This window comes from Ictidomys tridecemlineatus, chromosome 8, assembly GCF_052094955.1.
Source record: "Ictidomys tridecemlineatus isolate mIctTri1 chromosome 8, mIctTri1.hap1, whole genome shotgun sequence".
NCBI classification, from domain to species: domain Eukaryota; kingdom Metazoa; phylum Chordata; class Mammalia; order Rodentia; family Sciuridae; genus Ictidomys; species Ictidomys tridecemlineatus.
The window spans coordinates 82,981,196-82,997,065 of record NC_135484.1 but is presented as its reverse complement, the minus strand read 5'-3'; the positions used below and the strand labels follow the sequence as shown (position 1 = coordinate 82,997,065).

General features: G+C 34.2%; 1 protein-coding gene across 1 annotated transcript in view; it reads right to left on the bottom strand.

Annotated features, from left to right (window-relative positions):
• Nucleotides 1–4,265: 4,265 nt before the first annotated feature.
• The window catches only part of Tmem30a (transmembrane protein 30A), a 29,849-nt gene continuing 18,244 nt past the window's right edge, over nucleotides 4,266–15,870 (bottom strand). The window contains exons 4-7 of the mRNA XM_005340341.5: nucleotides 14,528–14,615; nucleotides 13,076–13,225; nucleotides 9,338–9,547; nucleotides 4,266–6,927 (exon numbers count right to left, since the gene is read on the bottom strand). Coding sequence (XP_005340398.4) covers nucleotides 6,734–6,927; nucleotides 9,338–9,547; nucleotides 13,076–13,225; nucleotides 14,528–14,615 — 642 coding nt within the window. The 3' untranslated portion in view covers nucleotides 4,266–6,733. The remainder of the gene's footprint in view (nucleotides 6,928–9,337; nucleotides 9,548–13,075; nucleotides 13,226–14,527; nucleotides 14,616–15,870) is intronic.

Sequence of the window (15,870 nt, the reverse complement as noted above, 5' to 3'; positions counted from 1 at the left end):
ATGTGAATATTTCACAATTACAAAGTTAACAAAGCAGCTACCCAATCCTTATTTTCCTTTAAAAAACATAACCACCCTGATTTCATCCTACCTACAGCATCCATAAAGCATAAAAACAGAAAGAAACCAGAATTTTTTTTTGTAATCTTGACATGTGTGTGTATGTTTGTGATTCTAGAACCTAATTAATCTACTTCCAATTTGACAAAATAATATAGAACAGCTTCATATGGATTTTAGTGTATAAAAACTACTGGTTAGATAAAGAGAGTACTACAATGTAATTCCATATTTTATTTGACCATCACATAATTGCATGGATCACCTTTGGAAATCAGGAAGCATCTGCTGTCTCTTAGTTGACATAGTATTTTATTTATTATTGAGTAAATAATTTTATTCAATTGCAAGCCTCAGTTATTCCTCACTAATATTAAGGGGTTGGGCTAATAATCTTTATCTCTGGCTCTTGAGTCCTTAATATATGATATACACCATTTCATAAAAAAAAAACATGAGTGACTCCCTTTTGAACAAGAATTTACTGGCTATCTATTGTGAATGAAACAATTTATAATATGCTGGGAGGTATTTTTTAAAGTCCTGGCTTTCTGGAGCATATAGTCTAATTAGGATTATAAACTCACATAATAGTACATTTGAACTGCAGGCAGAAATGACTCTCCAGGTAGCTGGTACAAAAAAAGTTGCTATGCGAAATTTAAGGAAGGTAGAATTGGAATAAAGAGAGTAGAGATTAAAAGCATTTTAGAGTAAGAACATGATTTAATAACCTGCATTTGGCATCAAGCATGGCATACTACAAAGAAGTACAAAAACAGAACCTAGCTGGAGTGAAAAGGGAAATTATATTGTTGTAGTTAAAAAATTGGAAGACAGATTCTGAATCTGTCACTTAACAGTGACTTGAATGGGCCTGTAGGTGCAGCGCAGTGGTAGAGCACCTGCCTAAGATGCATGCCTGAGGTCCTAGTTTTGATCCACAGCACTGGGGAGGGGGGAATAGTAATGTGACTGAAGGTAAGTTATCTAACCTACTTATACCTCAAATTTCTTTATACGTAAAATGAAGATAGTAGAATCCCCCATCATTGAGTGCCTATAAAGAGTTATCACAAAGGAGATAACTCAATAAATGTTAGTTATTGTTATGGGAGGAAAGCCTGGATAAGGAGAAACAGATCAACAGAAGAAAAATTCTGGCAAAAGGTATAACATCTACAAGGGCAAAGAAGAAGGTGAACAGATGTCTTTAGAAATTATAAATAGCTTGTTTTGTTAGAAGGATAAGTGAAGGGCTGTGGTAACAGTAAAAGACTGATTTCAATGACAAATTTAAAATTACACATTGAAAGTGTCTTGGAGCTATCAAAAGTAAATAGCACACTATTAAAATGAAAACTCAATCTTAAGATCACTCTAGTAACAATGAAAGGCTGAACTGGACATGAAACTACTAGGGCCACAGACTCACTTGGATGGCTCCTATAGTAATCCAAGGAAAAACCTAAAGTCATCAGCAAAAAGATGCTATAAAAGGGGATGGACAAGAAACCAACTAAGAAGTACCTCCCTTTTCACAGTGGTTGTTTAATTTCTCTGGGGAAGAATTCTCTATAGTCTTCTGCAGAAGAAAGCAGGTTGGGAAAGGGTTTTTTTTTTATGCTTTTAATTTTGCATCTTTCTTGTACTCCACCCAACCTCTCAATTTGTAGTCAACACATATTTTCCTTTACCGGTCTCCTGCCCATTCCTTCTACCTCACAGTCTCCCATTAATTCCTTCAGATAAAAATTCTCCATTTTTCTACTTATAGGAGACAATATTGGCTGTAAAACAACATATCTGTGTGGCCAAGTGGAGTAAAGCAAGGGTCCTGGAGATTTGACCAGGACCCTTGCTTTTCCAGTTGAAAATTGTTGTGTACAATTTTCAACTGGTCATTAACAGGCCTGTCCCTGACTGTATTCTGCTAAGGCCTTCTCAAAATGTGGTGTACCTATGAATACTGACCCATCAGCTATTTGTTACTTATTTAAGCTTTAAATCATGAATAAGGTAACAAATATTTTGCCAAATGACCCTGTGCTAGTGAAACCTATCACTTTCATGCCTCACCACAAACAGAGCTTTTAGAGTCTTTTGTGGCCAAATACATAACAGATAGACAAAATACCCAAAATTATGAAGAAAATTGTTTATATGAACAAGAGAAAAAAATTAAAAACAGCAAAAAACAAATAAATTTTGGTGCTAACAAAAAACATTATATATATATATTATATATATTATATATAATATATATATATATCCATACATGTTCTCAGAAAATATTTTATCTGTGAACTAAAACTAGAATATTTTAAAAACAGAATACAAGTGAAAGAAGTCTTAGAAATTAAAATATTTTTAAAGTATATATTATAAATTCAAAAGAAGAAAGATAATGTTAAAAGTTCAAATCGGACAATTCAAGAAGGAAGAAAGGCAACAGTTTCCAAACGAGAGGGAAAAAAAGAAAATTAAGCATCAATTAAGGGGTTCAAAATCGAACTAAAATAAGATTAGATTTCCCAAAAGCAAAAATGAAGGCTAAAGGGCTGAGGATATAGCTCAGTTGGTAGAGTGCCTGCCTTGTATACACAAGACCCTGGGTTCAATCCCCAGCATCACAGATAAATAAATAAATACTTTTTAAAAAATGAACAGAGTATTGTCTTCTAACATCTGGAAAAAATTACTTTTAACCTAAAATAATAGATATAGTCAAACTATCAATGAAATAAGGGGCATTTTAGATAAGTAAATAAGGGCATTTTAGATAAGACTCAGAAAATTTATCTTTAATATCCCACTTCTAAGGGACATATGCATGCTTTAGGAAATGCTGAGTAGACAAGAAAGTAAATGAGGAAACAAGAGACACTAGACCCAAGGGTGATCATGGGATAACAGCTGTACAGCAGGTCAGAGAGCCCTATAAAGACTGACACAGAAGGATAACTGCAGAAAAGACCTCAAGTAAAAAACAGGACATTATCTGTTTTGTGGGTACAAAAATCCTTCAAAATTATTGATAAGAACACAGTATACTTGACAAAGAATTTGGAAAATTTTTAAGACAGGTATACAGAAAGTTTTATGTTCAAAATGAGGCAAATATTAATTTCAGGAAAAAGAAAATTACATAAAGGAAAATGTAATCATGATACATGCTTTGCTCTATAGTATACATTACTTTTATAGTAAAAAATTTAACAGCAAATGCATTTACTCAATATTAAGATGCAACTATATAACAGGAGAAGGTAAGATAGTGTGTTAAAGAACTAAGTCATATAACATCAAGAAGATAATAATATCTAAAACAAAATCAAATAATAGTCAATAGGCATATTATTTAAATAAATTGAGGTAAATAAAAGAAACAATCACAAAGTAATTGTCTTGGTAGAGGAAAGTTAAGTTCAGACAGGAATTACTGCTTTCACCATAAAGCCTTTAGAACTTACTATTTAATTTTTGTTAAATGTATACATTACTTTAATAAATTTTATACATCAAAGCTAATAAGATCATCTTAGTCTGATTTACTTTTAGACAATACATTTATTTTGAAAGTTCAAGTGACATCACAAGAAATGTGATTTTTGTTTACCAAATGATGCAAAAGCTAAGAATGGGTTTTAAATACTTTACCAGATTATCAAATTCTACAATAGACATTTATGCATTGAAACTCTTTAATAGTAGCATGTCTTTACTCCCTTCAACTTCCTCTTAATATTGCCATGTTCACAAAGAACATACTATAACTTCATCAAACAAGAAGTGCCATTTAATAATTCTAAGTCCGGAAGCAACAGGCTGAACAGAATTCATTAACTCACTCTCTCAGTTACTGCCCTTGCCAGTCAGGCTTTTCATTTCTTGGGTGCCCTACTTCATTATTTTAATGATCCTTGTCTCTCTGTTTACCAGATATTACTCTTGATGTAAAACCAAAATTAGCCAGTCTACAAATCAGGTAACAATCCGACTCTTCCCAGTAAGGACAAATGTTCCACAAGATAAATCTTGAAATTTATGTTATCAGAGTGATTAATAAACACAAACATAATAACTTAACAATAGACATTTTGTGAAATCTAGGTACTGAGAAGTTAAAATCTGGACTCACTAACTAAACATTAGAAACCACAATGGGGCAATTTATTTTAGCAAGACACTTAAACATAGCAAAGTTAATTTTGTTCATTTTTATTAACAAAGAACATAGTAACAGAATATTACTTTTAAACATAATCAAGGTTACAAATAAACTGTAACTATCCAATAAACAATATTCACTTGACTCTTCTCCTGGATGAATAAATCTCTGATTTTCTATTAGGTAGTATATAGGGTTTTTTTTCTTAAACTGCCTTATGATTTCAATGAAGTTTCTTTGCTTTTTCTTACTAAATAATTTCTCCAATTGGGAAACTTTTCATGTCAAAATGCTTCCTGCAAATTAATGCATTTTCCCAAGACTTCTACTTAACCTAGTTGCCTTAAAATGTAATAAGAGTCTGAAATTTGAGTAGAACATCAATGTTTCCAAAATATAAGTATAAAGCCTATAAGAAAGAAATGTTTTCCCTTCCCTCATGCTTTGCAGATGCCATGTGAATGTTCCATATTCTTCATATTTAGCAATAGGAATCCTTAGAGCTCAAAGGGCAAGAGACAATAAGAACTTAAGATCACCAATGCACTTGTCAGATGAATGAAACTCCAATTGTATTTTAAGATTCTATCTTCTCCACAGTTATGAAAGTGTTGAAAGGGTTCTTCAACTTTTCTTTAGCAGCCCGTTTGGTCCCCCAGTCAGAACAAAAGACACAAAATAGTAGTCTTCCTTAAACAGCACAGACTTAATCTAAAAAGACTGAAGAAACCTCCCTCCACCCATGATGTAGCCCAGAAAATTAACTGCCACGTGCAAGAGAGACAATTTTCAGAATAAAGAACATTCTGAAGGACTGACAAAATAAAGAGTATTTTTAAATAAAGAATACCCTATGCACTAAGAAATTTTAGGATAACCATACATCAAATAACTCATGCAAGTAATATTTTTATAATTTAAAAAAGTCACTATGAATTACAAGTTCTTTTAACTGAATTTCACGTTATACAAAAACTTAAAGAAGTGTGGCACATTTCTTCTATTAACCATCACATTATTTGTTTTCTTTAAAAAAGCATATAAATCAAAATTGATACATTACTCAGACCTTTTGATTTAAATATAACTGAAGGAAATCATGGCAAACTCTGAATAAACAGGCATTTTCTACATAAACATGAGTTATTCTAGTAAAATTAAAAAAGCAATTTAAATGCAATTAATTCATCTCTGATTAATACATAGTTTTTCATGCATGTGGAAAAATAAGTTTACATTCACTTCAAGAATAAATTCCATACCAAACAAATTACAGCATTTATTCAGTGAGGAATATTAAAATAATTCCAGTTAGTAGAAAATAAAATAACTTCAATCATATATTATATTATAATTTGCCATGTATATGCTCCAAAATCCCTAGAATTTAAGTAGGAATCTTTTTAAAGTAATGTATTAGGAAAACCAACCAACCAATTGGTGTCTTAACTAAAGAGAATGTGTACACACATTCACATTTGACCTGTATGCAAAACTGAATGAAATACAGAGGAAATTAAGGTTTAAAACTTTTCTGTAGTATTAGTACTCAAGTCAAAACACTTACCTGCCAAATCAGAACAACGTGAGGTATTTTCAATGCTGAAGTAATTTTCTGAATGTTTACTATCACAAGAATAAAAACACTCTCCTTTGAACATTTTCATCTGATTTACAATTAAGGCAGAAGATGATCATCTGCCAAGCAGTTTTTCAATTTTACCTATATTCTTTCTTCTCATTCAAGGGAAATGATCTCATGTTTAAACATTTCAAGTGAGTTGGGGTTCCTGACTGTAACATTTTAACTAAATGAAAAGAGGAATTTTAAATTCTCCTATCCAGGAGCTACCTGACCTCTTTAGAACTGAGCATCAATTTCTATGCCAGGCAAGGTAATAAGCATGTCCTCTGAAATGAAAGCTAAGCTTAACAAAGAACTGTAATAGATAAATTGAATACATGAACCACCTCAACAAAGATGGTACTTTAAGCCTTTACACACAACACATGAAAATGATGAAGTGTTTTATTTAGATTTTTTTCTTCATCTTTCTGTAACTCTGAATCCTGAAAAGTTAGTAAGTCATTACACTCATACATCTTGTAATTCCTTTCTTCACACCATAGGTACACATATACAGCATCATATGTCAATATAATATTATCAACAAAGCATAAACAATTAAGCAGTAGATGCATTTCACATGAAAGAGGCTCTACGCATCATGTGGCCTGTCCCAATAAAAAGCAAACATTAGAATGTCATTTTAGCAGCTACAGTGCTGATATGATCAATGTAGTTAATTTTTTTATACCCGTCATATATTTTCATAAGTCAATCATAGGGAAGAAGCAAAGGACAAAGAATGTTTTGAAAAAAAAAACAGTTATGTGCCAACTTCAAAATGACATACTAACCAGACATCAGCGTTCCAAAGCTTAGGTTGAATAGGCCTGGCCTTGATACACATGCAGTAGATTTGTTTTCAGAATATAAAATTAAATGGTAATGTCAGCAGTATTACTACTGTTTCTATATTTATGATTAATTACTAGCAGTACAACTCCTAGAAGGAAAGAGATGGATCCAATAGTGATGTACGCAATCCCCAAAAATGGATTCTTTCCTCCCATCCATGAAACAGTGCTCAAGATCATCCGTTTTCGTCCATCAAAAGAATGTACAGGGTAATCTGAAGAGGGTATAGGAAGATTTTTCCATCTCTAGTTACTTGATATTTAAAATACAATTTTTAAAGTTGACATTTAATTGCTTGTAATTCATTTGTACAATTATGATACACAGGTATATTACTCATATGTTCTGAATCTCAAAAAATTATTATCTTGAAAGGTAGATGAAGCAAATTAAATATTAGCAGTAAAAGCCAAAATATTTTACTAAATCAAACTTAAGGGTTATGTAGTTTCTCAGGTGGTTTTGAACTCATTACAAAGGAAGGGTATAATATGAAATAATATTTCAGATAAATAGCAATGAAGCCCACAAAAGAAGAGAAGATTGATGGACTAGGAGAAAATGAAACAATCAAGGAACTAGAAGTCTCTGTATACTCAAGCATATATAACAAAAGTGTAGTTAGGAGTCTAAAAGAGCTCTGAACACAAGGTCAAAAAAGCAAAATACTGAAGTTTTAACTTGCTGATTTGGGACAATAACATAACTCATGCTATGACACAGATTATATGACTGACAGTACAAGTGAAAACTGACTGCTAAGAAGATTTAAGAAAGGGTGTCTCCTTTTCCATAAATTATCTACATGGAACAGTTCTAGGATTCTGACAAGAGTTAGGGTAGAGAAGAAGAGACAATTAAGTCCCTATGAACAAGGGTACAACTTTTTCAAAAGCATCTTTTCAATCAAGTGTCAGGCCCCAACAATTTCTATAGTTTCTGCAACGTCCTTGAACTCAAAATGGCAGGCTCAGATCTACTAATTTCTTAAAGTGATCCTAAACTGAAGCAGGAATGATTTTAAATGCTGTTCCTAAACCAATGACCTAGGAACTGGATACAATACCAAATCACCCATGACAATTTCTCTTTCTCTGTGTATCCCAACTCTAAAAAAATGGGTTTCCGCCGTAATTTTAATATCCAGTTCCCACCTTATTCCCTCATTTTGATAATGAACCTTTGATGTTTGGCAGGTTCAAATTCCTGTCTTTGTCAACCTACAAGAACCCTGCATTTTTCCTGACAGTTCTTTCAGTGTTTGGGACACTGCTGCTGACTTCCTGAATGCAAATTTAATGTCAGCTAATAATTTCCATTACTATGCTCTGCATCAGGCTAACACTGGTATCTGCCCATACTCTTTTACTAGATCTTTGCAATACTAGTTGTGACAGAGCTATCTATTGGCTATCTTTTCTGAATAACATTCTTCCTACCAGCACCTGAAGTGGGTCTGTGTATTCAAAACTGCTCCTGTGAAAGCCTGGTTTCAAAAAATTGGTCACTTTCTGTCCCATGTCCTATCAGGGTTATATTCAGTTGTGTATTCAGGTTTAACAGAGTCTAGGATCCAAATCAATCCTTATTTTGAAATTGGTATAGTTCAATTATTTACTAATCCGTTCTAAACCAAAACTATATACTTATGGCTCACTTAGATTATGAAAATTAAAAATGCAAAAATCAACAAATATTTAAAACATTAATATCTAGGAAACTTTTCATTCACAGTATATATAAACAATGGGCTATAGAGTAAACAACGTAAGGGCTTTGTTTAGAATAAAAGAAACTGCCCGATATAGCCCCCCTAAAAAAGACTTTGCATCTCTGTAGTCATGGCTGGTCTGACTACCTGGGTGAACTAGCTAGGGAATGCAGCTTATCGTGGTGGCTAATGGTAAAGTCATGTCCTTTGAGGATAACACACTGGTTCTGAACCCCAACTTTTCTAAGTACTACAGGTGTAACCTCAAGCCAACTATTTAAATACTCTAGGTTCCCATATTCTTGTCTACAACAATCATTCTTGAGATGATACCTAAAACTCTGTTACTGCTTGAATTAAACAAAACAATTCATGGAAAGTACTGAGCATAGTGATGACCTATAGTGAGAATGGAATAAATATCAGTACTGAAAGTGAACCTAAGTTATTAATATGGAACAATAGAGTTAATGATAAAAACTATAATACTATGTGTGAACACATCAATAATTATGAATAATTATTTGATACGAATACATCTGTTGACTTTTAATATCTAAAAATAAATATTAAAAGAACCATCAGTACCATCAACACCTATTTAGTAGGTACACCTTTACCTTTTATGTTAAGCTCAGTTATAAGATTTCCCTTATAAAAATACCTAGCTTATTGAATCAAGAACCTATATTTTAAGTAAGTTTACCAAGTGATACATTTGAAAACCTAGTACATACAAATTTAAGACATTTCTAGAGGATATAAATTAAAAGATACATTCACATGCTCACATACCCATACAAATGGAGAGACCAAAACTAACCACAAAGTAACAAGATACATAACTGAGATTAAGCTGCACTAGATTCCTTTCAAGTTCTATGAATCTTTATACATAACCAAAAAAGGATACTGTACGTGATATTCAAATAGTATCGTCCAGCTGGTAATGTTGGATGTAAATCATTTTTCCTTTCGATAAGACGATACAACTTACGAAAAGTAGGTAATGCAGCAGTACGCATCCAAACAATAAAATCCTCATTTATGAATCCATTATTATCCTCATCTTCGGGATCAAGCTCATACACTGGTTTAAGCCAGTTTACTGGATGTGTTGTATCTTAAAGAGTGGGGAGAGAAATGGAAAAACAACATATTCTAGCTTATTAAGAGTTTTAATGAAAACTCACACTCCACTAAAATAAAGATGTGCAATACATAATCTGAGTATTTTTCTTCTTTTCAATGGTATAAATGTATGCTTTTTCTAAGGAAGTCTTTAAAATCTAAAAAGAAACCAATTTGTCCTGTAACAACAAAAAATTACAAAGACTTGATTGATATCTTAATTAATAAGACAATGCAAAAAAAGGGTATTGAGCATATACCAAAAGGCAGATTACTTAGTGAAAAATGTTATGAAATATTGCAGTGTGAATAAGGAGGCATAAAAACAAAAAAATAAATTTGAATTATAAAAACTGGAGGTTTGTTCAAAACAAACTTTGCCATAGTTTTAAAAGATAACTGAAGTGCTTATAAGAAAACACGAGGGAAATGACTGAAAGTATACATTTCCTTTAGAATTTTAGTACACAAGAACTGGTATCCAACTTGGTATGAAGTTGAGGAAAAATATATTCTTTTGAAAGCATACACTTATAAAAAATTCTGAAGATAGAAAATTTAAGGGACTTAAATTAAATCTCCAGAGTTTATTTTTTCTTACATTTTCTATTTGAAAAAAATGTATTTAAAAGTCCAACAATTTTTTAATATAAATTATGACTCTCAAATCTATTCCTATCACTTTATTATTAAAGTGATGGTAGCATACACTTAGAGAAGGAAGGCAGCTCAAGGCAAGAGAGCACCAAAGAGAAGATGTGTCCAAAGGATATATAGGATGTGTCGAGAGGTCAGGAGTCTGCCCCCCCACCCTTTCCTACTTTATCCTGCTAACCCTTTAGATCTCTAGTCTTAACTCTCAGGCTATTGAGTTCCTTTAGGGCAACAAGGTGGGCTGTTTTCAGAACAACTAACTTGACTAGAACAGAGTAAACTGGGAATGTATCTCTATGACTAATCTTAGACCCTGAAAAACTGCAGGAAGTACAATGAAATTTGAAAAAATTAAAACATCAATCCACTGTAGATAGGGCAAACTGGATGGATGGTGGAATCAGTAGAGTGGATACCAGTTTCTACAGTCCTGACCCACTACCATAGACTCTAGCCTTATTGTCTTAGAACAGGCAGGAACTAAATAATCTTGTTCAGCCTTCCTAATTACCCTACAAGGAAAGGGTCAGAACATAAAAACACCTGAGAAAACAAAGTGCCTAAAGACTCTGCTGCTCCTGCATTGTTTTACCATTTAAAGCAGACTTGAACAGGTGAGGGATGGGTCCTGGTCTTCAGACAAAACTCCCTAAGTCTTGTGTCTGGTTTTAGGACTAGGGAATAGAAAAAAAGTTAGAACTTTGGGAAGATAACTAGGGTATATCTGCTGTTTTTATCTCCTCCCTCTCCAATCCCAATATATCCTGTTCCTATTTCCATACTGCAATAACCCCTCTTCCAAAGAGCAAGAATGAGAAGCATAATACATGTCCTTCATAGACATGATCCCACACAAGCACAATCAATACATTGAGTAAAAAAAAAAAAATTATGTGCAGCTCTACTGAGCCTACTTTATAAGGGGTTCTCATTCCTTCAAGGCTCAGGCTTAAGATGAACAACCAGATTAGGGAAGGGTGGAAGGTGGAAATAACTCAAGAGAAAACCATCCTGACTCCAGAACTGATTCTCAGGTGGGTAATTTTGCCACTAGTAGACATCTGGTAGTTTCTAGAGACAATAAAATGTAGGAGTTGTCATAATTAGAGTAAGCAAGGAATGCTGCTAAATATAATGCACAGAACAGCTCTCCAAAGAAATGACCCAGATCCAATTGTGGACTGTGTCTTAGTTGAACCTTGTTCTAGAGCCTCTCCTGCTCCCATGCTCAAGAACAACTCTGCACAAAGACAATTGCTCTCTCTCACCACTCTCCTATCCTTAGTGGTCAGGAAGTCCACCTTGAGATATAACTCCTAGTTTTGCTGCATTTTTGGCTTTCTCTCCAGCCCCCCTCTTCTTCCTCTTACCTGGGCTAGCAGGGAGGCTGGCAGAGGGCAGGCCAGATTCCCCCAAAACATCCACCTCATAACCCTTGTTCAATGGGAAACAATAAGGTTCCTAAAAGGGATGAAGTTAAAAGCGAAAGCAGGAGTAGGAAGATGGGGATAATTAAAATAATTCATCTTAAATTTTTAATAATAATGATAATAATAATAATAATAACAATAACAATAATAATAGAATGGTGCTGGGAAGCTAGTAATGCTACAGAAACATAGGATTTAGAGCTCTAACTAGGAAAAGACCTTGGTATTGTAGAGATTGAGGGAGTATAGCTTAAGGTCTAAAATCTGAAGAGAAAGAATGGACTTGATCAGAGAGTGATCACCACCCAGCCCCTGCTTGAAATCTACTTTAGTTAATTCCAGAAGGAAACAGAAGGCATGAAGGTAGGGAGCTTCTCAGCAAAGCTGGCTTCAGCTTGCATAATCTCACTTATCTACCCCACCTAAGGAGTTCCAGGTTAGGAGTTTAAAAACAGGTGGCACCTAGAATGTCATTCAGGAGAAGGGAACTCATTCCAGATTCCCAGAGAACTCCTAGCTCAGATCTAGAGTACCCAGGGCTTCAGCTGAGCTTCTCTGGTCAACCAGTAGTCAATGGTCAGTCCTGCTACCTTGACCCCATCTCCAAGAAGAGCTATAGCCAGAGGGAGTACAGGCAGCCCAGCCCTCATGTCTTTTGAGGCACTGTTCAGCAGATAGGAAAAGAGGGCCCTTGTGTTCTAGGAGGGATCTGGTGGGGACAGCATTTCTACTGGGCTGGACACAAAGCAGGGGCTTCAAGACAGCAGAACCATTCCTATGGGAGCTGTAAGCCCCTAGAATTGCTCCACAGCCTGTTTTGGTTTCCCTTGGATCTCATCTGCTCCTGAACTGCACCTGTTGGCTGGAGTTTCTCTACCATGCAGCAGTTTGTGCCAAAATTCACTCATATTCATGTTCAAATGAAATAAGTTAATTTAATTTTAATAATACATTTTATTTAACCCTATATGCCCATATTATCAATTTAGCACGTAAAAATAATGTAAAAGTGTGCCAAAATTCACACTCATACTCCCTGGTGGTTCCAGCTTCACTCCTCTTCTTGAGGTCCCAAGACAGCTCTTGCTTTGGTGCTTTGATCCCCCCATTTCTTACTCTCCCCAGGTGAAATAACACCCTGGGTTCACTCAGCTGGATGTGTTTAGAGAAGGTAGAATTCTCAGGATCCTTAGCTGAGCAGTGAAGGTCAGCATCTCAAAGCTGGAGAGTCTAACAGAGGCAGAGAGAGGAGTAGGCAGGCAGGTACAAGGTGAATGTCTTCCTCAAATCTGGAACCTTCTCGGGCATCTAGGCACTCAGCCGGTGCCTGCTAGCGTGGGCTTCCCGGGCTCGTTCCTCATGTGGTGGGGGAGTCAAGGGCAGGCCAGCAGAGTGACTTTTGTTTTTTTTTTAAGGGAATATTAGTAATGTTTTACCTTTAAATCGTTCTTTCAGGCTTTCCGTTCCAGGAGGATTTCTGAATTTCACATTTTTATCCGTCCACCAAGCAATACCTCTCCTTTTCAAAGGAATGAGCATAAGTGTAGGATCAGATTCATTGGCGACCAGAAACAATTCTAATGTATCTACATAAGAAAAGAAAAATATTACTAAGATCTACTAAAAATTCATAGCACTAAAAATCTATAGCCCTTGCTTTATTTCACAAGAAATGAGGATCTGGTATTTGCTTCCAAATGTGAGTGTGACAGAGAAGACATAGGATTCACATTTACTCTATTTCAGATGTGAGTTAACTATAGCAATTTAAAGTCCAAAGGGACTTCTTTCCTCAATGCAAATACACTTTCCTATATGACAGGCTGCCTAGCTCACATAAGATCAAGTGTTTTAATATTAACCCAAATAAAACTGCAAGGTAAATTTGCCTCTCTTCCTTTCAATAACACATTCTTTTTTTTTTTTAATATTTATTTATTTATTTATTTTAGTTTTCGGCGGACACAACCTCTTTGTTTGTATGTGGTGCTGAGGATCCAACCGGGGCTGCACGCATGCCAGGCGAGCGGGCTACCGCTTGAGCCACATCCCCAGCCCCTCAATAACACATTCTTAATACTGCAGGCTTAACTATTACATTATCTGTACATGGTAACCACTAGGCACAAATTGCTACTGAGCCCTTGAAATATGGTTAGTACATATAAATATGTTCAGTAAGTATATAATGTATGTCAGATATCAAGGACTTACTAAAAATATATACATAAAATATCTCAAACACTTTTACATATTATTACATGCTAAAATGATAACATGGGCATATAGGGTTAAATAAAATTATTATTAAAATTAAATTCACTTATTTCACTTAAGGATTTTCAATGTGACTGCTAAAAAACTTAAAATCACCTACATGGCCCACATTTAAGGTTCACATTACATTTCTATCAGACAGGACTGCTCTAAACGATCAACTATATCCCCCGACTTTTTTTTTTAGTTGTTAATGAACCTTTATTTTATTCATTTATTATATGTGGTGCTGAAACTCAAACCCACTGCTTCACACATCCTAGGCAAGTGCTGTACCACTGAGCCAAAACCCCAGCACTCTATCTCCCTTTTAATGGAATAAATAAAGTCAGTGCGAATGGCAGTTTGACTTTTGTAGTATACGAAATAGGAAGATTAGAAAAATATCTCTGCTTCTTTCTTCTCAGAAAAAAATCTAGTCTTACATAAGAATGCTCAAAAGGAAGTCACAAAGCATTATAAACTCCATTTACGACCTGAGTATTTATCTTAAAGCTAAATTTCTCAATTTCATTCACATTTACTACACTAACAAATTGGTAATAAGGTTATACAAACTGTCCTAATTATATATGCCTCTATCTATATCTATGTTTGTATCTATATCATACCATTAAACATGCTGTTAGCAATAGCTCCACAAGGAGCAATTGGTTTGTCTTCATTTCTTCGATAAGGCTCACATTCCTTACTGGGATTCTGGTTTTTAGGAGGAAAAAAAGAGAGAAATTATCACCTATGCCTCTGGAAGAACTATGAGCTATCCCCGGTTACTGATTAAAAATTCAATCCATGCATGTTTCTTACTTGTAACACATATAAAATCAATCTGAAATGAATAAAGCTATAAATAACACCACACGTAAAGACTCAAACTATTCTACCACCTTTTTAATGAAACATTTACTTGCATATATTGTTATATATACTTATCAAATCAGCATATTTTCAAAGCAACATAGAAACCATAAGCATAAAGAGTTTTCTGCCTAAGGAAAAAAATTAAGAAATCATCCACTGTCAATCCAAGTTGTGATATAAAATTATGAGAATCTTAAACTGGAAGCAAAAGGAATAGACATTCTAGTTTCTTAGATAAGTTCCTTGATTAAACTAAGTTTCACTTATAAAATGAACATGTCCAATTATTTCAAATCTTATAATTTGGGATTGAATACAATGTCTAATGAAAGAAGGAAGGAAGAAGTGAGTTTAATGCAGATTCCCAGAATACAATGATCTTTAATTTGTGTATCCAGGTATAAGAAAAATGAAAATGCTGGCAGGCAGAACATTTGCCCGTCTTCCAGACTAGATTTTGACTTAGTTCTTAATGAACATCTCAAGGAGATGAGGCTATTACAGAGTTAAACTAAGTGTATTAGTAGACAAATGCCTGAGTTGTTCTGGGACTCTCAGGCAACATTAATCCATGTCTCAAACATGTAACAAACCAAAATAATCCCAACTTGAAACTAATGAGACCCGAGTTAGACCTCTTCCATTACCTACTAACCTTGACTTATATCTGCATTCTCTATGTCTAGACTAGTAAAAGCACTAGGTGAGAAGAAAACATGTGATTGGGATCTCATAAGGTTTCAATATTTGACTTCTCAGTTCTTTGGTCCCCGAGCCATCTATAATGAGAAAGTTTATAGTCCAAGACCATGAAGACTGATAACATTTATAACTGGCCTATTTTTTTCTAAACATTTTAATGTAAACTATGATTTTTAATAGGTTATTAAACATAAATAAACTCATAATAGGGCAAATGTATTCTAGCTGCTAAATTCTTAGAAAATTTTAAAAGAAAAAAAATATTATTTACTGCCTGTGTGTCAGACACTGAGCTAAGCAATGTTAGGTATATGGTAGTAACTGGCTTAGAAAAACAATTTAATGAGTCCCTAATATACACCATATACAGGCTGGGTTATCAGAAAAAAAA